The 26,463-nt window shown below is 36.8% G+C and overlaps 2 protein-coding genes across 5 annotated transcripts in view; both read right to left on the reverse strand.

Moving 5' to 3' along the window:
• Positions 1–13,742, reverse strand: part of ate1 (arginyltransferase 1) — a 72,816-nt gene extending 59,074 nt beyond the window's left edge. For all 3 annotated transcript variants that reach the window (XM_028468330.1, XM_028468331.1, XM_028468328.1), the window contains exons 1-3: positions 13,588–13,742; positions 1,383–1,446; positions 1,203–1,265 (exon numbers count right to left, since the gene is read on the reverse strand). In XM_028468330.1, the coding sequence (XP_028324131.1) occupies positions 1,203–1,265; positions 1,383–1,446; positions 13,588–13,687 (227 nt within the window). In that variant the 5' untranslated portion in view covers positions 13,688–13,742. The remainder of the gene's footprint in view (positions 1–1,202; positions 1,266–1,382; positions 1,447–13,587) is intronic.
• A 1,262-nt stretch (positions 13,743–15,004) lies between these two features.
• Positions 15,005–25,643, reverse strand: LOC114477276 (delta-1-pyrroline-5-carboxylate synthase-like). 2 transcript variants are annotated; one of them, XM_028469527.1, is made up of 17 exons: positions 25,511–25,643; positions 24,986–25,100; positions 23,421–23,572; positions 23,040–23,189; positions 22,858–22,962; positions 22,607–22,765; positions 22,305–22,395; positions 21,845–21,969; positions 21,603–21,747; positions 21,441–21,514; positions 21,047–21,146; positions 19,522–19,742; positions 19,303–19,440; positions 19,042–19,237; positions 16,800–16,921; positions 16,410–16,692; positions 15,005–16,318 (listed from the first exon to the last, which is right to left on the reverse strand). In XM_028469527.1, the coding sequence occupies exons 2-17, from the start codon at positions 25,080–25,082 to the stop codon at positions 16,137–16,139; spliced, it is 2,340 nt and encodes a 779-aa protein (XP_028325328.1). In that variant the 5' UTR covers positions 25,083–25,100; positions 25,511–25,643; the 3' UTR covers positions 15,005–16,136. The 2 variants fall into 2 exon arrangements, with proteins under 2 accessions (XP_028325328.1, XP_028325327.1); XM_028469526.1 differs by having other exon boundaries at positions 22,595–22,765.
• Positions 25,644–26,463: the final 820 nt, after the last annotated feature.

Here is a 26,463-nt window from a genome sequence, read left to right on the forward strand (position 1 = left end):
GTAGCAGCTAAACTAGCATGTACACAAGGCAATCATGTCTGCGCTGAGTTAATGCGTAAAGGGGTCCGCTGACAGCTAGGTTTCTTTTGCTAGTTACTGTGATTTTAAACATAAGTTGATGTTCACAATGTATCGTACCTACCAACATCACTGCTTACTATTAAGAAGTTTGTATCTTTGACTTAGGGCCCTATAAAATCCATTTTATTTTTTTTACAAATTCCGTTTTATTTTTTCCCAAAATTCCATTTTATTTTTCCCCAAATTCCGTGTTTTCCACTTTTGTTTTCCATTTTTTTAAATTACGTTTTTTATTAGAAATATTTATCATTTTTTAAACTCCTGTGAGGAAACAAAAGATATACTAATACATAAAAAACTCATAATTAAACAAAAATGTATGCCAAAAATAAAGTAAGATACTATTAAAAGGTAGATAAAAATTGTAGTGACATGGATTGTTCTGACTGCTCCTTTTTAATTATTTATATGTCATATAAAGATGTATGAGAATAGTTGTTCACAATGTGTCGTTTTTCATGGAAAAAAATAGGCGCGTCCCTGGGACACAGGGATAGTGGATTTTTATGTGTCAGGGATGCAGGATGCGTACCTAGCAACATCACTGAAATAGAACTTTGGTATATGTATATAACCCCGGTTCTATGAGTAATATGAGTGAGATGTCTCACCAGACTACCCTTCTTGCTCGAACGAGGAGAAGAGGTGCTTATTTTGAATGGTGCGCGTCTGTCCGTGTCCACCTTTTATAGGAGGTGGGTATCCCCCTAGCGGACGGACACGCTTTACCGGCCAATCAGGATTGGCAGATTGAAATGAATAGTTCTGAGGAATGCAGACAAAGGTTGCATCCCATAGTGAGACATCTCACTCATATTACTCATAGAACCGGGGTTATATACATAACCCAAAGTTTTCACCATTGTGCACAAATGTGAGTGAAATAAAGCCGTGTCACATAAAGAAAACAACTCTTCGGTGTAAGAGAGATAAAACAATGCAATGGGTGCATCTACAGAAAGTTTCATCACCACAATGACGTAATTGATCGGATTGGCAGATTAAGACATATACAGCCGATCACCATAATTGCATAAAATGCAAAATATCGGCAGATCAGATCGGTGTAAAGCCTGCTAATCCCAATTGCCAAGAATCTAGGAAAATATCTAGAAAATTACCTGATGGTATATTGTGGACAGCACGTCTCCTTCAATATAGGTTTGTAAACATACTTTCCACTTCTGATTAGAAAAACAAAAACATAAAAAGTTGTTAAAATTCAATGTTCAAAGGTAATATTGATACCCATTTTCACTGTATTAATGATTAATGAAGAACAAAAGGAACGGAACACGTACCTTCTCCATCCTCGATCTATTAGGTCCTGGTAGTCTTGTACTGTCATTGTATGAGACCACATCCCTGCAGATAGCAAACATGGAAATTAAGAATTATTTAATCAAAAAACCATTAATTTTATCAAGATTTTTCAACAGTGAACGCGTTGGACACTAGTATAAGAGTTAAGGAACGCTGTTTGAGCTTACATTTTATATCAGTGTACTCTAATAGTACTCAAGTTTGGAGTACATCAATTGTGGTTTACTAGTGCACAAGTACACTTTACTAGTGAAGCATGAAGTGTCACTAGTATAACTAGAAGATTGAAAACATTTACTGGTAGGACTAGTGAACTCTTTTGGTTTACTAGTAGTGCTAATAGATAAATTTGTGGCCGAAGCTGAATAATAGATAAATTCTTGACCAATAACGGTTAAGTTTTTCACTATTTTTTTTTTTTTTTTTTTTAATAGTGCATAAATAGCCTAGAATACATACTTTGGAAAATATTACAACCAATCAGGATTTTGATTATAACCTGTCCTACTTCATTTGCATTCAGTCTACTAGCACTACTAGTGAATCTTTTAGCTTTACTACCAAAAACAGCATACTAGTACTAGTAATAAGATATTTTGAGTTTTACCAATGAACAACGACTAATAAAGATTTTTGGCGCACTATTGAAGGAGTAGACCTTAGTAGCAAATGCAAGGAAAATCTATTTGTATAGTGCATTTCATACACAAGGCAATTTCATGTGGCAGCACCTTACGTGATTAAAACTGTAAGAGAAAACATTAAACAGAGTTTTAAAAAATCAACAATAAAAACATTGAATACACTATACTAAACAGAGTTGGAAATCCTCAGTTAAAAGAGCAAAATTGTCAACTAGTAAACAATTTTGTGTTACTAAATTAATGTCTACTAAATTAAGTCTACTTTAAAAAAAAATAGTAGAAGTAGTAAGACAAAACTGTTTTTCTATTATATAATAAATGTACTACTACTAACCTATTGTAACTAATGTACTTGATAATTGATTTCACTGATATCAAATTTATGCTCTAACAGCTCTTCATAGAGAATAGATAATTTGCAAACTCAAGATCTTTTTTCAAGATTCAAGCCTATTTCAGTCAACAGAAGGCTTAAGTGCAGGCACACCATGAAGCGCTCACCTGTCCATCACAAGGAAACCTCAGAAAGAAAACTGCTCTCTATATTAGGGTTGGGCATCGTTTGGATTTTACCGATACTGATTCCGATTCTCAATTTCGATTCCTGTTCTAAACGATTCACGATTCCGATTCTTTGAGTTGTGCAGGTCAACAGGTCACAGATTTCACAGGATAATTTTTTAATTTGAAAAAGCCTTTAAACAGGTATTTTTTATTAATTCATTTAGTTGATACAGTTTAATTTGGTTGCTGTAATGTAACTAGGGTATTCAATCACAAAGGTCCCAACTGTAACTGTGAAAGTAAAATAAAACTACAAACACATTGGCAGCAGTCTAAAAAACAAAGAGCTACAGCCCAAGTAGATGTTAAACTAAATAAAACAAACTCAAACCCTGGAGCAGACATGTGACAAATCAATCAATAGTTCTTGTTGAGAAAGAGTACTATTATTCTGGATACAGTGGAAACAGAAACAATAAAAATTAGAAATGTAATGATTAATCGTAAGGCAGTTAAAAATCGATTCATAGGTATCACGGTTCACATCGATACTGTGAAAATTGAATCTCAGTACTTTTTTTAAACAGCAGAGGACGCTATATATCCTTCTCTTGTCCAGAAGTGTTGGCGGCGGGCAGAATCTGCTACTACCTTCCTTCTGGCCGCCTTCTACTCTTAAACATGTTCATAAATAATTCCTTACCCCTTTAGCACCGAAAGAATATCTGTAATATTACGTGAATATCTCTAAGTCACGTTTTTCTATTAGCTGTCAGCTAGCGCATAACATCTCTTCTCCACTGCAAGAATTACTGCATGCCAACCAACCACTGGGTTACCAGTGCCCTCTGCTGGTCCAAACAAATATCTGACGTAAATACAGTGAAATGACAGGTTTTTTTTTTTAAAGTCCAATTGTTAAGGCACAAAATACATTTTCAGTTGCACTTTTAAAACTATTATGCAGTTTTTCATTGTTTACTATAGAACCAGACTTTCAATTCATAGGCTTCTTCTTCATTTGTATTATTCCTTTATTTATTTCATTCAAGATTTATTTTTAGTTAAATTGCATTGTTTTGAATAGTTTATCAAGGGATTCTTTTGACAATGAAAAATAAAAGGAAATTAGTACAGTATTTTCCCCATTTGTGTACAGTCCCATTTTGTAAAATAAATCGCTAGAGAATCGTGAATCGAATTGTATCGTGAACCGAATCGTATCGGGAGTTGAGTGAATCATTACATCCCTAATAAAAATAGTTATATTGTGAACCTGTTTATATTGTAGGGAACATATTATATGCATAAATGTAATTGGAGTCTAAAGCCACAAAAAAAAAAACCCACTTCAAAAAGAAAATAGACTAATATAAGACCTCTTTACTATTATTTGGGTCATTCTGCGCTTTCATGACTTGCGGCGATGACGCGCTGGTGCCAACATAATCCAAGGCCCGGACTACAGCCGACACTATTTAATAAGAGCCTTAAAAGACATGGATATAATGAAAAGAGTGGATGGACAGAGGCATAAACATGCGGACTTTCACACGGACACACACACATTTATTAAACACACACGGACCTCGGTAAACGGAACAGGCTTCACCGGTCGGCTTGCACTAGGACCCAGAGGCGGAGTAAATGCATCCCCGTACTGCATTCACAGGCTGTAATATCACCAGTTTATCATTTTACCTGTCGTTCGAGCTACTATCTTCACCAGAGAGTAAATATTTATTCCTGGTGAGTGTTTTCCTGAGTTTTACCGGTGATTAGTTCCTATCTCTCTTCTGCTCCACGGTCCAAACTGAAACCGTGTGTTATTGTTGAGCTGCTGATTCAAAACTACAATCAAAATAAAGGTGAGAACAGTTCTCATGTGTGGTGTTCTGTTATAGTCATAAACACACACGGACTTATTAAACACACACGAACCTCGGTAAACACAGTAAACGGAACAGGCTTCATCGACTGGCAGGCACTAGGACCTGGAGGCGGAGTAAATGCGTCCCCGTATTGCATTCGCAGGCTATAATATCACCAGTTTATCATTTTACCTGTTGTTAGAGCTACTATATTTACCAGGGAGCAACTTTTTTTTATTCCCTGGTGATTGTTTTCCGGAGTTTTACTGGGCTTTTTACCGGTGATTCGCTTCAATCTCCCTTCCACTCCGCCGGACCAAACAAACCGTAGCAAGACACATATACACATGCCAGAGACACACGCACACGCCAAAGACACATACGCCAGAGACACGCACACGCCAGAGACACGCACACACACACGTCGCGTTCTGAACGCATCTTATACAAATCCTACGTAAACAAACAGAGCAAGCCGCGGAAACAAACTAGTGCGGGCATTTCGTAATTGAAAAAAAGAATCAAAATGCAAACATCTTCGCAACGGTTCTGGAACCGGACGTTAGGAACCGGTTCCAAATAGGAACCGGTGCCCAACCCTAGTCTATACACATATTCCTCCAAATAGGATGGAGAACACACAAGCTCCACACAAAACAAAACAGCATAAAACATGAACTTCCGAGCAGGGAGACACTTCATAACACCCACACATGCAGTCCTTGGAATTATTTTCCGGATTGGTTTATTTGACATAAAACTACTTTTTAGAAACTAACATGGATAATGGATTAAAAATAAAGTAAACAGATGCAGAATATTGTTAGTCATAAAAGCTGCTTAAGAGCATAGCAGTAAATTGTTTATTTGTCCTTAATTCTTCCCACTGTGTTCTGAAGCCTTAATGGAAAAGTGTTATTTATCATTTGTATTCACAGCAAATTTCTCTTCTTCAGTAAGATGTTCTCTATGCTTCCCCCCTTTTAACTTTAGACCTTTTTGGTCATTATACATGCACACTGTGCAAACACACTCAACCTAATATAAATCTATTCCAACAAAGCAAAATGAGGTCACATCATGCAAAAACAAATATGCATTACACAAACCATATTGGTAATGAATGGTTATTTAAGGTCCACAAGGACATCTAGACAGTCTGAGAATCTCAATGAGCAACATAAGAGCACAGAAGCAGCAACTCAGAGATAAAGAAAGGACCTTTGAAATTGCAAAAAGACAGCAGACTGTATTCGAAAACTTTATAATGGGGGCTGAAAGTATTGTGTAGACACTAAAAATCTCAAAACTGTAATACTACGTCTAATATGAAACCTTTATTCTCACAAGAAAATTAAGGTTACACATTGATATTATAAACCACACAAAAGAAGAAAAAAAATTCTAAACACTGAAAGAGTAGGAGGGAAATTAAAAAAAATGCCGTGATTATGGGCGTTACTGCTGTAGCAGTAAGACACGACCACTGTCAGCCCACACCGCTGTGCGCAGAGACAGACGGTAATACACACAATGATGTATCTGTAGACACACATATAGAGTTCATAAGCTAAAATGTGTCAGTACAACCACAGGCACACACAGTCATGACTTGAAGCTCACACATAACCTTACAGACACCACTCAGGGGCAAACAACCCTGCTCTCTCACCACCGCACATAATGATAACTGACACACACATCCACGCACATACAGAGACAGACGAGAATACACACAGCATAGATGTGTCTGTAAATGCACACATAGCTTGATGAACCCTCTCATTACTGCAGAATCGCCTCTTTATAGAAGCACAGAGTCAAAAACATCACCGCACACGGAACACAGTTGACTTCCACATTGGCTGTCAATCAATGCTCTCACTGAGGGCTGTGATTGGGGGAAAGCCTCTCCCTCCTCTGAGCTTTTATAGGAGTGGAGGGGCCAACAGTGAAAATTGATGACAAGGGAATCCGGAAGAATCCCTTTCAGCCAATAGCAAAGTTCAGTTGTAATAGCCAGCGTTCAACCCTTAGTGGCCAGTATGACAGACATTTTACAGCTAAATACACAAAATTAAAATACTTTTACTATAATGCGAAGAGTGGGACTAGGACCAATAAATACCCAAATACACGTATTCAGCAGAAAAAAGTTGGTTGGGGGTTTAGTTACTCTTTAAATAATGCAGATTGTGTAATCTTTTTTTAAAAGCCTAAGACAATTATACATTACAGCTTCACCATCAGGACTGCAATTCTCTTCTCTTGATACAATTACAAAAACAACTGAATCAATGATAAAACTGGAATTTCAAATACTGCAACCACAGTACCTTTGTCATTTTCAAAATGTAAAGCCATGGTGCCACCCAAGATTTTATGGAAATAAACAAGTTATAAAAAACAAAGAGCATGGGGGACTTTTGGTCTCAAACTTAAAAGGACTGTATGTCTTTTTCTCTTTTACAAATCCACATGAAGTTTACTGCCCTGGTCCACCACAGCTGATTCTAACAATCCGTCTGTAGAGCTGCATGGTGACACCATCATTAGATTCAGGTGTCAACGTGCATTCAAAAGCAAAACCTTTAACACTTCCACTGAGACATAAGAGACGCAGTAACATAAGGTAGGGGCTGCAGTGCCTGGTCACAACTACTATTTGCTTTGTATATACGGCAACATAGTTGATAACATCACTGCACCAATCAGAGCGTTGCAAACAGAGACAGATGTACGAGCTCCATGTTGGTGATTAAATCATAATACAAAGATTTCAACAACATCTTGATTATCTTCTCGAAGAAGGAAATTATTTTCTGTAAAGTGAATTTAAATTTTTATGAAATTACGGCAAAGAGAGAGAAACATTTAACTTTTCTGTCATCTCAGCGAGGGTTGAAAGCTGAACAGTAGGGCGCTATATAGTTATCCCTTCTCTTGTCCAGCAGTGTACACGGCGGGCGAAATCTGCTACTACTTTGTTTCTGGCCGCCATCTACTCTTAAACATGTTCATAAATGATTCCTTACCCCTTTAGCACCGAAGAATATCTGTAATATTACGTGAATATCTGTAAAAGTCACATTTTTCTATTAGCTCTGTCTGCTAGCATAGCATCTCCTCATCATTGCAAGAATTTCTGCATGCCAACCGACCACTGGGTTACCATCGCCCTCTGCTGGTCCAAACAAATATCTGCCGTAAATCAGTGCAATTACTTTTTTTTTTTAAGTCCAATTGTTAAGGCACAAAATAAATTTTCAGTTGCACTTTTAAAAAGAAAAATAATTACTATGCAGTTTTGTATTGTTTACTATATAACCAGAATTTAAATTAATAGGTTTCTTCTTCATTTGTATTATTCCTTTTTTTTTATTTCATTCAAGATTTATTTTTACTTAAATTGCATTGTTTTGAATAGTTTATCAAGGGATTCTTTTGACAATGAAAAATAAAAGGAAAAAAATACAGTATTTTCTAGTTTTTTTCCCAAAAAAAATAAAGGAATATTTTTCAGTCATCATTTGACTACAGTCCCGTTTTGTCGAACAAATCGTGAGAGAATCGTATCGTGAACCCAGTATCGTGAATCGTATCGGGAGTTGAGTGAATCATTACATCCCTACTGAACAGATTAAAGTATTATCATCACTTTCGCCATCAGATATGACTATGTTTAGCAGAAACCAAACACTGCATTTCTGTACGATCAATCAATACACAGTGAATAATGGTGCAGTGGCTACATCATCATGCTGTGGGGATGCTTTTCAGCAGAAGGCCCAAGAAACTTGTTAATGATGATGATAAAACACCAAAGCAGTCGTAAATAGTAATGTTTCAATGAAGTGGACCCGAGAAAATAATGAAGCTTTTTGATAGAATCATTATTCTGTTTTTCTTGTTGGAGGGATACAGTAATTTCAGAGTCTGGTTTGGATGGATAGCACATAAAAAGGGAAATACATTCATCAATCATGTACAGCTATAAGCGTAATGTGTCTGTGTTTTCACCATGTCAGGATGGCCGAATGGTCTAAGCACCTGACTCAAGATTTCTTCCTTCCGCTGCCTTGGGTTCGAATCTTGCTTGTGTCATATTTTTTTTTTCATTTTAACATATTTAACACACCAAATTTCACCTTTAAAAATACATATACGAAAAAAATTTACATGTTAGGGTAGGGATGTAACGATTAATCGTAAGGCAGTTAAAAATCGATTCATAGGTATCACGGTTCACATCGATACTGTGAAAATTGAATCGCAGTACTTTTTTTAAACAGCAGAGGGCGCTATATATCCTTCTCTTGTCCAGAAGTGTTGGCGGCGGGCGGAATCTGCTACTACCTTTTTTCTGGCCGCCTTCCACTTTTAAACATGTTTATAAATGATTCCTTACCCCTTTAGCACCGAAAAATATCTGCAATATTACATGAATATCTATAAAAGTCACGTTTTTCCCCAAAAAAATGAAGGAATATTTTTCAGTCATAATTTTTCTACAGTCCCATTTTGTAAAATAAATCGTGAGAGAATCGTATCGTGAACCCAGTATCGTGAATCGAATCGTATCAGGAGTTGAGTGAATCGTTACATCCCTATGTTAGGGTATTTCCTGGGTCAGGGTTAGGGCTAAGATAAAAGGGTTAGCGGGGTAGTTCAAAATAAATATGAGCTAAAATGAAAGTGACGGTACGTTAAGTCACGTGGTGCACCTATAACGTCACCTAAACTGGCCAATGAGGGGCGCTGCGTATGTAATAGACTGGCAGTCTATTCATAATAGCCACACCATTTATTTATTTCTGTTTAATCGTGCTTGATAGGGATGTAACGATTAATCGTAAGGCAGTTAAAAATCGATTCATAGGTATCACGGTTGATATCGATTTTCTGAAAATGAACCGCAGTACTTTTTTTAACCAGCAGAGGGCGCTATCCACAAGTGTAGGCGGCGGGCGGAGTCTGCTAATAGTTTTTTTCTGGCCGCCTTCTACTCATAAATATGTTAATAAATGATTCATTACCCCTTAAGCACCGAAAGATTATCTGTAATATTACTTGAATATCTGTAAAAGTCACGTTTTTCTATTAGCTCTGTCTGCTAGCAAAGCTTCTCTTCTTCACTGCAACCGACCACTGTATTACCAGCGCCCTCTGCTGGTCCAAACAAATATGACGTAAATCAGTGTAATCACAGGTTTTTTTTTTTTTAAAAGTCCAATTGTTAAGGCACAAAATACATTTTCAGTTGCACTTTTAAAAGAAAAATAACTATTATGCAGTTTTGCATTGTTTATTTTAGAACCAGAATTTAAATTAATAGGCTTCATTTTCATTTGTATTATTCCTTTATTTATTTCATTCAAGATTTATTTTTAGTTAAATTGCATTGTTTTGAATTGTTTATCAAGGAATTCTTTTGACAATGAAAAATAAAAGGAAAATAGTATAGTATTTTCTAGTTTTTTTCCCAAAAAAAAAATTTGTCTACAGTCCCATTTTGTAAAATAAATCGTGAGAGAATCGTATCGTGAACCCAGTATCGTGAATCGAATCGTATCGGGAGTTGAGTGAATCGTTACATCCCTAGTGCTTGATGATTAAATCATGCTTGATGGTGTATTTTATGGTTGTTTTTACTAAGGCAACAATAAACCTAGCTATCAATATTTATACAGTCCACTTGGCAGTTCTACCTTCTCCCAGATATTTTGAACTTGTCTGGTATGCATTGCATCAACAAAAAAGGGAACACTTCAAAATAAGCCATCTCAGAGACGTTCCTTGTTTAACCAAGAGCTAAATACATTTCTCTACAAAATATCCATTTCACTGCAAACATAAGTGGACAGGTAATGAAGTACAAGGCATTATAACAGTGGTTCCCAAAGCTTTCTTGACATGACCCCATTTTCTTATCAAAAATTTCTGGCAACCCCCGGAAACTTTTTTTCTATAAAATCAGTTTTTTGATCATTTTTTATACTGTGTTACAAATACAGAGTAGCCAGTATTAGTGCACAAAGTAACAACAAACACCAATAAATGCGTTTTATTTTGACTAGATTTACATTTGAAAAAGTGAAAGTATAAAAATACAATTGTTTGAGATTGCGTTTGATGTTTTATTTAGAAAAACAATAACATTTTAAGTTCTATGAGCTTTCTTCCTCTTCCTGCACTGTATACTGTATGTATTTCTGTAATATGTATCATTTTTTAATTGTGAAAAAAAGATTAATAATAAAAACGTTTTTTTTTTTATTCAAAAATAGTTTTAATGAGTCATTTTTTTTTATTATTAGACATTTCAGGTGACCCCAAGGTTGAAAAACCCTGCATTATGATAAGAAAATACATTTTATTCTTCTTCTGTGACAAACTGATCTCTACAGACACAAATCCTGATTAATTAAAGGCACACCCATTACTGAACAAGAAGAACTACAATGGAGTAAAGCATTTCCTCTCCCTCAGAATGTGGCATGTCTAACTGATGCAACCCATGCAGATTACTGTTCTTATTTTAGATTAGACACAGTTCACGTCTGGTGGCTTCATGCCCAACTGATCATTGAGCTTTTTAGGAAGTGCTTCAAGCTGAATAAGTCACCCTTACTTCAGGTGACTGCTATAGATCTAATGATCCCTTTCACTCTACCTCCACAAGTACCGATATACAATATCTGATCTTCCTGAAAGAGCTTTATGTCACTCAATAGCTTTAGTTTGTAAATCAGTTACATTTCAGCCATTTGGGTCAGACAATAAACAGGAAATGTTACCTTATATAAATATATGAGCTTATTCATGTGAGTTAGAGCAGATGGTAAAGACTGACAAGTTTAATAAATAATAATACATTTCATTCAACTTAATCATATTGTTACACCAAAACATTTGTGTTATTTAATCTATACTATAGCACATTTTCATTAGCCTCCACATAGTGGTCCCCAAACCACCTAAGCCTGAACCACGTGTAAAACCTAACCTAACCCTGTCATCTTTGATGTAAACAATAAAATACCAAAGATGAAAGCTAGTATGGGTGCAAAGCTTGGGTGGTAATACCGTATACCGCGGGGTCATAAAAATCGCAACAGTATCAGTTTCAATACCATCATTAAAAAAAAAATAATGCAATGCACTTTTATAGGAGAGAGTAAATATGAAATGTAATTTATTTAATGCCTAAACATGACTCTATGTCCTGGAGCACTTATGTGTTGAATAGGTTGTCATTACGTGACGGTGCGGAGGCGAGAGACTCTCCGCTGAAACTACTAAATTACATTCAAATCAAAGTAAAAGACCCAACCTCAAGTTATCCCCCCTCATGCGACATTACTTGCGTGACTTGAGCGACTAGGTCAAGCACAACCTAGTCGTTCAAAGTTGAAAAATTTGAACTTTTCAAGCGACAACTCTCCCGTCCTTCAGTCTTTAGAGCCGTGGCAGCCATCCATCCCTGTCCCAATCAAGTACAGTAACACTATGCTCATTGAACCAGCTTTTGGAACCTTTGGCAGTGTGGGCAGATGTCAAGTCCTGCTGGAAAATTAAATCAGCATCTCCATAAAGCTTTTCAGCAGAAGGAAGCATGAAGTACTCTAAAATGTCCTGGTAGATGGCTGCTTTGACTGTGAACTTCAGAAAACACAGTGGACTGACATCAGCAGATGACATGGCAGCCCAAATCATCGTTGACTGTGAAAACTTCACACTGGACTTCAAATAATGTGGATTCTGTGCCTCTCCACTCTTCCTCCAAACTCTGGGACCTCGATTTCTAAATGATGTGCAAAATTTACTTGCATCTGAAAAAAGAACTAAGTTTGGACCACTGAGCAACAGTCCAGTTTTTTTTCTCCACAGCCCAGGTAAGACACTTCTGACATTGTCTCTTTTTCAGGAGTGCTTCCTTCTGCTGACAAGCTTTAAGGAGATGCTGATGTCATTTTCCAGCAGGACTTGGCACCTGCCCACACTGCCAAAGGTAACAAAAGCTGGTTCAATGACCATGCCGTTACTGCGCTTGATTGGCCAGCAAACTGGCCAATCGACTGGCCAGCAAACTGGCCAATCGACTGGCCATAGAGAATATATGGGGTTCAGGAGAAGAGGAAGGTGAGAGACACCAGACCCAACAATGCAGATGACCTGAAGGCCCAACCAAGTATTGAGTGCATAGAAATTAACATACTTTTCAGAAGCCTTACATTTCTGTTTAAAATATCCTTTTTTTTATTGATCTTATGTGATATTAAAAAATTTTGAGACACTGAATTTTGGGTTTTCATTATCTGTAAGCCATAATCATCAAAGTTTCAAGAAAAAAATGCTTTAAATATTTCACTCTATGTGTCATGAGCCTATATCATATATGGGTTTGACTTTCTGAAATGATTGACCAAAAATATTGAACATTTTCATGATATTCTAATTTTTAGAGATGTACCTGAAAACCTGCTGTCCTCAATTACTGCAGCATGTTGTGAAACATTCATTCCTCCGATCAAGTTTCACGTTAAAGATAAACCAGAGTTTCACTGAGGACACCGCGATCCAAACTGTCACACAGCTTAAATCATAGTTACAGGCCACTTACGAAGTAATGTTTATATTTATGGTTGTGTTTTTAGTGAAAATGGCCCATCAATAGCTTCCTCCTCTGCTGTCCAGTAGTTAGCATCGAGCTAACAGAGTTAGTACCAAGTTTTCAACGATAGCATTCCAAAATTACATTGTAATTGAGTAAATATATGGGAAATACCGGTTGAAATGCCTATGAACTATTATGTATATAAACTAACCTAGCATGAATACATTAGCAATGCACACATTCCACCTGCACTACAAGCAATGCGATGCTAACTGGTAAAAAGAAGAAGGAAAAAAACTCTAATGTCGATAAAACAAACACTGTCCAAGTTATTTTAGATGACTACCAACAGTTACTGCACTTTACACAGCATGCTTAGTTATGTTTAGCTAAAAATAAATACTCAGCCTTCCTGACATCGGGATTAGCACCGGTGCTAACATTGGCTAACCTGCTCACAAACCGGAAAAAAGCAAGAGGGCGGCGCTCGTCGTTAGCAGTGTCCAGCTCAGGGTTACCGTGTGGATATACATTTAATAACACTCACCGTGGGAGAAGTTCCCTGTTGGGTTTTTACAGTAACCACAACGGTATCCATCCTCCCCTCCGAAGTATTCTACGATGGTGTAGGACTTGCTCCCTGCCATCGTCCGGTCCCACAGCTGAGCTGACAGCTCAGTGTACCAGATGACCGAGAACAAGGCCCGCCCACAACTGCGTCACTGCGCTACGTTTGCCATCAAAGGAAATCATCTTTAGGAAGTGAAATAGGACACCGATGAACACAACGTTCTGCTTTAAGACTTCAATTGTGGTGAATCTGATGAACATCTGCAAATGAAAAAGCAGATCACTGAAAGGGTCAAAGGTCAAAATACCTTCGGGCAACAAATGTTAATATTTTTAGTAGAATGTAACCAAGTTTTAAGATATGCGGTCAAAAATTAGAAAAATTAAAAGCATTGCATCCCTTTCATTGTTAAACATACAAGTCGCAGCTACTTTTTTTTTTTAATTATTATTTAAAAATATATATATATCAAAACAAGCATCATCCTTCCATTTGAAAAATATGTTAAATATAATGTCAACTGCCAGTCTTCCTCAGAGCTGATTGCTTACATCAAAGCAATCACCTCTGAGGAAGACTGGCAGTTGACAGTCAAAACATGTCACAAGATAAAATTTCCTGAAAAACCTTGTCTGAATAAACAAAACCCTTAACATACAGCAAGAAAAAGGCTAATGTCACTTTTACAATTCAGTTCTTTAAAATAAAAAAATAAAAAAACGCCAAAAGGTTTTTTTTTTTTTTTTTTTCCCCTTAAACATGTCTCTAAGTACTTCCCCACGGAATGAAAACTACATCTTATGGGGCTGTAACGAAAACAATTAATTAATAAAGGAATCAGAGGAGCTTTCCATTCAAATGTTCACTGGAGTTTTCAGAGGTAATATTGCTGTGAATGAAATTTTAGAAACATAAATTCACCACCAACAGTTAATGCAGTTTTGATGTATCAAAGCCAGTGCATTTCTATGATCATTAGAAAGCCATACCTGTAATAGAAGTGAAACTGACAAAAAACAAAAAAACAAATGTGATGGAGGAGCTCTCCTGGGCCAGCACCAGACCCATCCTCTCTGACCACTCCCACCCTGCTCCCCTCTGAAGGAGATACAGATCAATCAAAGCTCCACTTCCAGAATGGCAAACAATTTGTATCCCTGGGCCATGAGAACCCTGAACCTCCCATGACTCATGTGCAATAACCCACAGCAAAGTGCAATACACTGAGCCATATTTATTTATCTCCTAACTGGTCACTTTATATTTTTATAGTGTGTATGGTAATGTGCAGACAAGCAGACTTTACCCAGACAGGAAGCTGCTGACACTGTTAATGCGTAAAAGCATGAGATTATTTATGATATTAATCCATTGGATGAAAAATGGACAGCGCTCTGATCAGTTTCCCTTTATTACAGCACACACATGTATCTATTCAAGTAGACCTATTTATCACACACTGGGATGAGAGCACATTGTTCCACAGTCTCTAGTATGATCCTGCTGATGCGGTCAGCCTCACTATAGCATATGAATGAATGAATGAATGACTTCACCCGTACACTCATACAGAGACACAGGCTTCATCAGCTGACTGTAGATCAGTTCATCAGATATAAATCTATATTTTTCCTAAACGATGTAATCGGTAAATTAAAGGATTGCATTTATCCATTAATAATCTTTCTTTCCTAAACGCAGCTGTCAGATCTGCACCAACCAGGATCTTTTAACAATGGGCAGGTCGTTTTCTAAGAGAACTAATTGGTCAGAAGGCGGGGCTTTAGCGCTGGCTAAAATCCTAGCCAGAACAGAGCCTAGTGCCGACCAGTTAGTCGTTAAGCCTAAGTTACCATGGTGATTTAGCTCCGTAAGACGTTAGCATGCTTCAAAGGACAGCACACACTGATTAAATCCCAGAAGTTAGCGTGATAAGAGGTCATCTGGCTTCGTAGCATACCCCCTGAAGGCTATGCATACATAATCTGAAAACTAAGTAAAACTTTTACCCATTAGCGTGGCAAATATTTAGAGGTGGAAAACTAAGACAGTCTTAGATTCAAACATTAAAACATAGCGTTACTATCTATACTCAGGCTGTACAGTGAAGGCACAGGTAAAAGCTGTCAAATCTATTTGTAGATTATTTTAAGAGTTGACTTTGACATAACTTTGTCCACTGTACATTACAGCATATTTATTAAAGCATCCACACAGTCAGATACACAAGGACCACGGGCAAGTAGAAAAATACATTACAGAAAACAGAAATGTAACGAACAGACAGGTACGCAATATTCCCATTTCTTTTTAGTTACAGAAAGAGGAAAGTTTTGTCCCGTTTGATCATTTTTCTCTCATACTGTAACTGAAGATATGAACATGGTGCAATTAAGTCCTTTTTACTAGAAAGCTTTTCCAGCCTGTCAGTCACGTAATCCATCTGTAATCCACTGGAAAAAAATACAACTCACTGACGTTGCCTGGCACAGGTGTCAACGTTTAAGAAAACTCGTACTAGGTCTTTATGCTAAACTACCCTGAGGGACAGGGCGGTTCTCATGTAAGTAAGTCATGCTCCCCTGTTCAGAAAAGTCAGCAACAGTGTGGCCCTCTCCTCTGAGGACCCACTTGGTGGTTAAAAGTCCTTCCAAACCAACTGGACCCCTGGCATGAATCCTTGCTGTGCTTATGCCAACCTCAGCTCCTAGAGGAGGAAAAAAAACAAAATTGTGAAATATTTTTACTTCAATTTTAAGACTGTCTTTGTTTGGGTAGAAAGCGGATAGTAAACGTACCTAAGCCGAGGCGGTAACCATCTGCAAATCGAGTGCTGGAGTTCCAGAAGACACAGGCACTGTCCACCTGCTGCAGAAACTGCTCGGCTGTGTCCTCGTTCTCAGTAACAATGACATCAGTGTGGGCGCTGCCATACTTGTGGATGTGGTCCACAGCTTCCTGCATGCTGTCAACCACCTCTATACAGCACTCCAGGTCCCCGTACTCAGTCCTGAGGGACTTCACCTCAGAGGGGCTGAATGTTAAATACGAAGCAAACCGTGGTCCTGCATGTATCTTTACCTACGAGAACACCACCCAACATCAGGAACATTTTTTAAATCATAGCCAGAAAAGTCTGTTTTTGTGTTGATAAGCTTTAAGTTGCATAAATTGCAGCAGCTTCTTACTTGTTCTGATCTCAGCATGTCGATGATCTGGTCGAATATAGGAGCACGCAACAGATCTCTGTGAACCAGGAGGGTCTCCATGGCGTTGCAGGCAGCAGGGTAGTCACATTTTGAGTCCCTGACTATTAATAAAGACAGTATTAAAAAAAAAAAAAAAAAAACAGATTGTAAAAATAAATACAATTAAATAAAAAAAAACAGAACAATTATTTATGTATTGTTGTGCCTTCAAAGGAGATAAAGACTAGTGATGCACTGAAATTATGGCCACTGAAAAACTTTTCTGACTGAAAAAAGGCGACCGAAACAGGATGTTGTGATAACGCGAGCAAACATGGCAGTAAACGTGCCAACTTGTCCGTGGCTTAGCGGAGCGGCTGTATTTCAATACATCTGAGCACTAAAGAAATCATCTTTAGGAAGCGTTTTCCAAGCAGAGTTGACGACGCACGCACCACACGGCAGCCCGACGCATGGCTGCACAACATCTGGTTTCAGTCTGTCAGCACACGTTTCACAGAGATCCTCTGCACTTCATGACTCTACTTGGTATGCGTCATAAAGATCATTACTTGGATGGGATTAAGGCTGTAATGATCAGTCGACATAATCGATTATGTCCACTATAAAACTGTATTTAATCTTGTAAATTAAAGATAAAATCGAGCCCACGCCCGCTTCCTGCTTTCTTTCTGATACAGTACCTTACATTGATCTCTAGGGGCAATCGCCACACTAACTTTGTGCAAGTAAACGCAGGGGTGTCCAACCCTGATCCTCAAGAGCCCCTATCCAGCATGTTTTAGATGTTTCCCTCTTCCAACACACCTGATTGAAATGACCAGGATCGTTATCAGGCTTCTGCAGAGCTTGATGATGAGTTACTCATTTGAATCAGGTGTGTTGGAAGAGGGAAACATCTAAAATATGCTGGATAGGGGCCATTGAGGATCAGGGTTGGGCACCCCTGACCTAAAGTGTCTAAAGCTTCACAACTTTTCACCGAAAACAAACCGGTGAAAAACTAAGTTTAAACCTTGAAGTTCTACTGTCAATCATTAAAGCGCGAAGGAGATGCCAATCTCCCCAATCCCTTATTTCTAATCACATGCAAATGTGTTTGATAGCCAACAGCTGTGATTCAAATAGGTATTAATTAATAATAGGTTTATTACATCTGTGTACGTCTGAAAACGCGTGTATCACTGCACTCAGTGAGTTAGTGACGTACCCACTTTGAAATTTCTGTGCTTTCTGCTGATACTAGTGTTTATTCTGAGCAGTAAACGTCTTTAATTAATTATTAATTGTGATTTGGATAACATTAGACATTTCTTAACTTATAAGGAATCTTTCAATTAAGATGGTATGATTTATTATTTTATGAACTTGAATTAAGTAAAAGGAACTCTGTGATTGGTTTAAACCTCATTACCTCCACAACCAGCAGGTTAGCTGCATCTTTTTACCATTATTTACTCTGACTGTTTACTACTACTACTTTGTTCAAGAAAGCTTACACTTTGTTTGTATCATTTAATGTATTATTGATTTTTAAATCATATTCTATATGTTAAATATATAAACTACACTACAAATACATGTTTTATGTCATTGTTTTAATTCCTCTCTGAAAAACATGCTGTCACAGTTCAACGGGGACACGTTCACAGGTGGAAGGATTTAAGCAGGTGTGCTAAAAAAGTAGTCTAAAATGTGTGATTCAAAACAGAAAAATTATGGTAACTAGTCGACTAATGGGAAAAACTTATTAGACTACAAAAATAATCGTTAATTGCAGCTCCAGATGGTATTTTTAAAAATTATATACGCCACAATTAAAGCACAGAGAGTGTGAGTCTGTGTGACTTAAATGTACTTTGTGTTTTAATGAAAAATCATGTTTAATTTAACTCTCTTCCAGCAGCTCAGCCAGTTATTGGCCTGTATAATATTATTTAGTGCATGAGTGGGGATATTTTATATTGTGCATCGTTGGAATGTCAGCGCTCAACAAATATTTTCATATTCTGAATTAATTTATTCTTTGCAATTGTATACATTTATATTAATGCTTCAATGTTTGAATTTCTACTAACTTCACTAAAATTAAAAGCCATAAATGCCATGGAACTAATAATTTGCACAATTTCTATCGGTGTTCCGGGTTTCGGCTTTTTCATTTTTGGTTTCGGCCAATAATTTTCATTTCGGTGCATCCCAAATAAAAACCCACACCTACCAACATTGATAGCTTTGTCTATGCTGGCTTCACTGTCGACGTAGACGTGACACACGCCCTCACTGTGGCCTAGCACAGGAATGCCTTTAGCCGCTCTTTGAATGTTCCGCACCAGCTCCGACGATCCACGGGGAATGATCAGGTCTATCAGTTTGTCAAGTCGGCACAGATCTTCCACTTCCTCCCGAGTGCTTACCTGCAAGAAAGAAAATTTTAAATAATAATTCATCTACAAGCATGATACCAGAGTGTCAGACCTACCAGTTGGATTGCATCTGAAACTCCATGAATTGAAAGGGCTTCCTGTGTCAGTTGATGTAAAATTCTGTTGGTGTGGGGTGCTTCTTTTCCACCCTTTAGGAGCAAAGCGTTTCCACTGGCGATTGCTAGTGCGGACACCTGGAATACATTATTCATTGAAATACTTCAAAATTCATCAGGTAAGGATGATGATCAGAACAAACAGGATTACAGTCTGACCTGTGGTAGACAATCAGGACGTGACTCAAAAATAACTAGCAGGACCCCAATGGGCACCGTGATCTGCTCCAGCTCCAGGTTGTTGGCCACCCTGGTCCTCCTCAGCACTCGACCCACGCTGTCCCTGGAAGCCACGGCAAGCTGACGCAGACCAATGGCAAGGCTGTTCAGTTTGGAAGATGATAAACTGAGCCGGTTGATGAGAGGCTGGGAAAAACTACCTGAAATAGATGAGTGATTATGAATAAAATGCAGCAACTTGTAAGAAAATGGGAATTCAAAAAGTGAAATTCTCTTTGTGAATGAAGAAAATGGAACAATTGTGGATTTTCTTTCCAAGACAGAAAGAGAAAAATATTAATATCAGAAGAGTACAAATGCAACACCATTTTTCAAAACGCCATTTTGTCCAAGCCTCCATAAACACCATGTTTACTGGTAACAATTTAGCACTTTTCTCTGCCCTTTTCTTGTATTGTGAAAGTTCTATGTTTTACATGAGGACAAATTGAATGCTTTTGCCTGTAATATTATCTCGCCGTGTAGTGTGGTTCTCAAGACAAATGTCCCTTTTCAAACAAAGTTTCCTCGTTTAAATGTGCGTTTTGCATTTAGTAAGTGTTGGCATGTAAAAATGTAACCGTGCACACATCGACAGCATCTTAGTTGATTGCCAGAACTCTAGTTGTTTTTTAGTTTGTCTTTTAGTGACTTATACAATAACTAAATGCATGCATTTTAAATGAATGTAATTGACATCAATGTGCATTACTCGTGTATAAATAAAGTGACAGCCACAACAGGAGTATTTTTAAATGACCAAAGTTTGTTACACCTGACGCCAGCATAGGTGTCATCATTGTTTGGGATCAAATCAATGTAATGTGAAAATAACTGGTGCAAGGTGTGTGTGTTGAAGTCTACTGTAAGTGTATCTGCTAATGATTACATTACTGATCTGTTTGTAGACAAAGCTTTACTACTTTATATTTACAAATAGCTGGATATCTCATTCTCTGTCTCCCTATTTCCAGTTGTTACTAAATGTGAGACATGACAACATTAATATTGAGAGGTAATATTTCTAATTGCTGACTTGTTATTTACAAAATGTAATGAGGCATTGAACATTGATTATTATTAACACTACTGCCGGTTCTGCCTGTTGAACTGTTTATTGTCCAAATGTTTGTTTTTCAGAGATTTAAAGTAAATACATGCTTGGAAATGCTACACAATGTTTCTAGGGCTCATTTGGTTCCTTTGATCCATCACTGAGGACATACATTAATGTTCAGCAGTGTTCATGTGCTAGTCTCACAGTGAGCCAATTTTTCAATGGTTTTCAAACTAATAACTTGTTATGTAGAGAATGTTTACAGATAGTTATTAAAGACACTAATATTAAAGACAATGTTTGGCCTTTGTCTAACATTTTGTCCTTGAATTGAATTGGTTTGGGAAAACCTTGTGTAGTCAATCAACATGGAAAATAGTTTGTCAAAATCCCTTCCATAGTTTTTACCAGAGACAGTAGCGATCTCCATGTCTCTTTTGTTGGCAGAAAGGATCTCATCTTTCTTCTCCGTGAGCAGCTCAGCGAGGCAGCAGATGATCTCTCCTCTCTGGAAAATAACACGTAAGCAATCAAAACAACTGGACGGCTTTGGGTATAACATCTTTTTTTTCCCCCTTATTACAGCTTATTGGATTATGTCAAATAGGTTTCACTTATTTTGTGGTGCAATTTCATCAGAATCAAGTTTACTTTTCATTACATTTTTTTGATTTAACCTTAAAAATCATAATGAAACCTTGTGGCTTAAGCATTCATATGTGAATGAGATTTGGGGTTTGACCATTATAAAGCATAGATAAACAATAATAATATGCAAAGACAGCATGGCTGAGAGAGTCACCTGGTCTGGGTCCAGAGAAGCCAACGTTCTTCCAGCATGTCGTGCCATCTCTGTCTGCTGCTCCACAGTTGGACCTGTTGGTGTTTCCATTATACACAATTACATGAGAACCTAATTATGCAAGATTAGATTCCTCTCTACGGGGATGAATGTATTTAGTACCTGCTGGTTTCACTTCAGAGAAGAAGGTTCCCACTTTTTTGCCTTCCACAATGTCGGTGATGACGTGGCCAGTGAGCTTAGGGTAAGTCCCGTTGGCAATGACAACAGAGGTTCCGCCCTGCAGAGCCCAAAGGGCTGCCTTCACCTATTTAAAACAACATGATCATGAGAAGTAACCATCAAACTTTGCTAAAAAAATGAAATACATGAAATACATGAAATTTGTAAATGTTAATGCTAACCTTAGCTTCCATACCACCAATGCCGACTCTGGACTTTGTACCATATGTGATTGATTGCTGGTCTCCAGGATAGAATATATCAATTAGTTTGGCATCATCTGTTCCTGGAGGGCTGTCATACAAGCCTGCAGAGGAAAAATTATTTGATTGATGGTTTTTTACAAAACATTTAAATTATCCTGACATGACATATTTGATAAAAATAAATAAATCATGATTTTCTCAATGAATGAATAATGACCGAACTAAAGTATAATAGAGGCTTAGGGTATGTTATTTACAATATTTGAACTAATCAACACACTAAATGGCTAGCAAATTGTTAGTTACTTCCGCAAATATATTAACCTAAGAGTCATTTCAAAATAAACACAATTAAATTAAAAACAGTAATTACCAAACATTATTCAAAAACTAACAACAAACTTAATAATGATCTAATTACTGGTATATTTTGTACCTTCAACATCTGAAAGGGCGATGAGAAGATCTACTTTCATTTCAACAGCCAATCGTGCAGCCAAGCTGTCATTGTCTTTGATGCTTATCACCTGAAACATCAACAAATCATTGACAAAACATAAAGGCGAAACATTTCACAATGGTAAGAGCTTATATTTGCTAACATTCAACAAAGACCTCCCAGTGTGTGGACAAGACAACACAAATTGAGAATTTCACATATTAAATATATATATATATATATATATATATACACACATACATATTTAATATGTGAATAGTACCTACAATAGTACCCACATTTACCCCCTGTAGGTCACTGTTGGGAACAGGGGGTGGAACCACCGCGTCATTGGTGTTAATGATGGGAACTATGTTCATCCTCAGCAGCTCATGCAGCGTGCTATTCAGGTTACGACGCTTTTGCTCATCATGGAAATCCAAATTGGTCACCAGAATCTACACAGAAAATAAAAAAACAACAGGAGAAAAACTAAAAGAATGGAACTTTACTGACAGTGTTGTTTATAAACCAAACGTTAGGGACGTACCTGTGCTGTGCAAATACTGTACTGGGTGAACATTGCCTCATACAAAGCCATCAATCCACTCTGACCAGCTGCTGCACACGCCCTCGCCTCCAAAACTGGGACTGACTGCGAACAACAAAAATGCTTTCTTTACATACAGAAAATATAAATATTAATCAGTTGTTGTGAAACTCATTGCTCACCATTTCTTTGAGTTGACTTTGTCCAGAATGCAAGGCTTGTCTAACACTTTGAGACAGCAGAATCTCATGTCTCAGTCGCTGTTTCCCAAATGCCACTGCACCACTTGTAACAATCAGCATCTCTCGGCCTTGATTCTGCAGCATGGCCACCTAACAGGATGCAGAGATTACATAGCATAAGCCTTTAATATTAGAGTACAGCTACATTGGGTGAGATATATCAGATTGTGAAATAGGGTAAAAGAAAAGAAAACTAGTAATAAATAAGTTGCATCCTGAACACATCTGGTTAAGGCACCATAGACATATGTATACGGTATGTATTTACCAATAAAAGTATGTACATATGGCCTACAAAGACAAAAATAATTCCTACAACACCTGCTCCACAATTGAGGCCAGTCGTCCCAATGCCAGACCACATTCATCTCCTCGTGTGACCACAGCACTGCCCAGCTTCACGACAATACGTTTGGCCTGTTTCAATTCACTCCTGTGGGCGAAACACTTCCCATGGGGACGTGGAACAGGGACTGCAAGACAATAAGATTAAAATACAGGTACAAAAGAATTATTTGTAGAAGGTATATGTAAGACCGTACTACTGCATTTGTATGTATATATGTACACAGATGTATATATTATTGTATGTGTGATGTATGTTATTGTGAATTCAGGCTTGGTTAATTGTGTACTAATAATTAATAGTATAATGTTTGAGTAAATAGTGATAGTATTTATAATTGTGGCAATGATGTGATAATATTGAGTTCATAATGCTGAGAATAATGATGTCAATGATATAAGGCAGTGGCTATCAGTACATAATACATGTCAATAGACCGGCAGCCTATCCGTACGCAGCACCCCTCATTGGCCAGTTTAGGTGACGTGATAGGTGCACTACGTGACTTAAAGTTCCATCAGTTGTATTTTAGCTCATATTTATTTTTCGCTACCCCACTAACCCTTTTATTTTAGCCCTAACCCTAACTCAGGAAATGCCCTAAAATGTTTATTTTATTTGTATTTTTAAAGGTGGAATTTGTCGTGTTAAATATGTTAAAATGAAAAAAATATATATATATGTCAAAAGTGGGATTCGAACACACGGCAGCTGAAGGAAGAATCCTTGAGTCAGGCGCCTTAGACCACTCGGCCATCCTGACACGGTGAAAACACAGGCAATTACGGTCACGCAGAACAGGTCTGGCAACGTCATCCTTTGTACAGATAGACTGCCGCGATATAATACCGCAAATAGTAGTTTATAGAGGTGACCCGATCCGATATCAGCCAGAAATCGGACTGTATATAAAATCACCAATTTAACCTCTTCGATAAAATTTTCCGCTCCAGCACTTCTATCCGTAGGTGACTGTGATTCAAACTCCAACAAAGTAACCTACTGTTGTTGACTATTATTGTCTGTTTGAGTAATAACACTTGATTAAGCCTTTTCTAACATTCCACACTACAAAATAAGTAATAAAAGTATGTATGATTCATGCTGTTATCGTATCAATATCGGTATTTCCCGATATGCAAGGCTGCAATATCTGTATCATATGGAAGTGAAAAAGATGTATTGGGACATCCCTAGTTGTTTATAATAATAAAAACAATCACGATGTCACAGACAACAATGATGTTGACAACAGGTACAGAACCATAAGTTCATTTCAATTAAGGGACAGGAATTAAATAAGTGTTAACTTCATCCTGATCATTTTCAGGCACAGTTACAGACAGAAGAATTATTATCTTATATGTATTATTTGCATTCTTGATTGTTTCATTTTATTTTATTTTTATTTTTGGATTTAAAATTGTTCATTAGATGTCTGAAAACTACACTACATAACAGGAAATCTAATATAAAGTACAATACATAAAGATGGATTGTTTATCAAACAGGTGCCATGATTTAAAGAGTTGTTACTTACATTTGGCTTGAGAAAATGTCCTGATGGAGACATGGCTGACATTTAATGGCCTGATTCTGGATTTCAGGCCAGAAAGCAAAGCCAGCCTGGTAATCATGATCACTCACACCTGAACCTGGTTACAACAACACAATAACAAATGGAAATAATCAGATTTTTAGATGTGCACATTGACGTCTACACAAATAAATAATAAAAGACTAGACCCAACCAATTGTGAATGAATGAATGAGAAATTGGCGTCATTGTCAGTGTAACTTCAGTTGAACTTGACCTACTGACCCAGAATAATAGTATTTACCACTGTGACGTATAGTGTAACTTATATTTAGAATCCAAAAGCATATCTAGACTAATTGACAAGTTAGCTAAAGCATTTAAAAAGAAACAGACAACTGTGACAGAGTGGCCTCCTCCACTGCTGTCAAAACGTGTCTGTGGCTGCTAGCTATCTTTAGCCTTCATAAGCTAGCTTAGTTTAGCGCCAAAGAAAGAGTAGAAAGTTGCTTGAAATGCACCACTCACCAGTTAACGTGTAGCCGAATACAGCCCAACACAACGTGACCTGGGAGCACAGAGACACGTAGACAGTCAGAAAAAGCGCTGCCACATCCACAGCACACGCCGCTCTTTCGTGAAGTCCAGGACAACTGACGTCTTTACGTAACATATGACGCAGAAACGTCTTGTACATGCGCAGTAGACAACATAAATAAATAAATTAATAAAATAAAATAATAAATCCATAAAAATAAAAAATAAAATAAAGATAAATTATAGCAGTATTTCCATTTTTTTTTTTAATGATGTATTTATATTGGTATTTATGTTTTAACTTTTGTATTTTTTCCCACTTATATTTATTTATTAGTATTTCATTTTCAAATTTCCCTTTTTATTCCACGTTCATTTATTTGTTCATTTGTTAATGGACCAAACCTGTCAAAATTAGAAATAAATGAAAGATAAAAAACAAAAGTTTAAAATAAAAACAAAACAATAATAAACATATTTTAACATTAATATAATAAATTACTAAATCCATAAAAGTAATAAATAAATTAAAAATGAATTATGTTTGTATTTTCCTTAACATTTCTATTTATCAATCTATATTTAATTTTTGGACAATATTTTTTATTTATTTATTTATTTATTTATTTATTTATTTATTTATTTATTTATTTATTTATTTATTTATTTATTTATTTAATGATGTAATTTTATTTGTATTTATGTTTTAACTTTTTTATTTTTCCCCACTTATATTTATTTATTTGAATTTAATTTTCCTTTTTTATTTTTCAAGTTCATTTATTTTTCATTTTGGCAGATTTGTAATTTGACCCATTCATGTATACATTGAATAAAAATGTACAGGCCTATAACTGAAGTAATATTCAGTCATTTCATTAAGTCCACAAGCATTTAGCTTCTACACAAATTCTACACATATATTTAAATTTCAGAATAAACAT

This window comes from Gouania willdenowi, chromosome 15 (assembly GCF_900634775.1).
Source record: "Gouania willdenowi chromosome 15, fGouWil2.1, whole genome shotgun sequence".
Classification (NCBI taxonomy): domain Eukaryota; kingdom Metazoa; phylum Chordata; class Actinopteri; order Blenniiformes; family Gobiesocidae; genus Gouania; species Gouania willdenowi.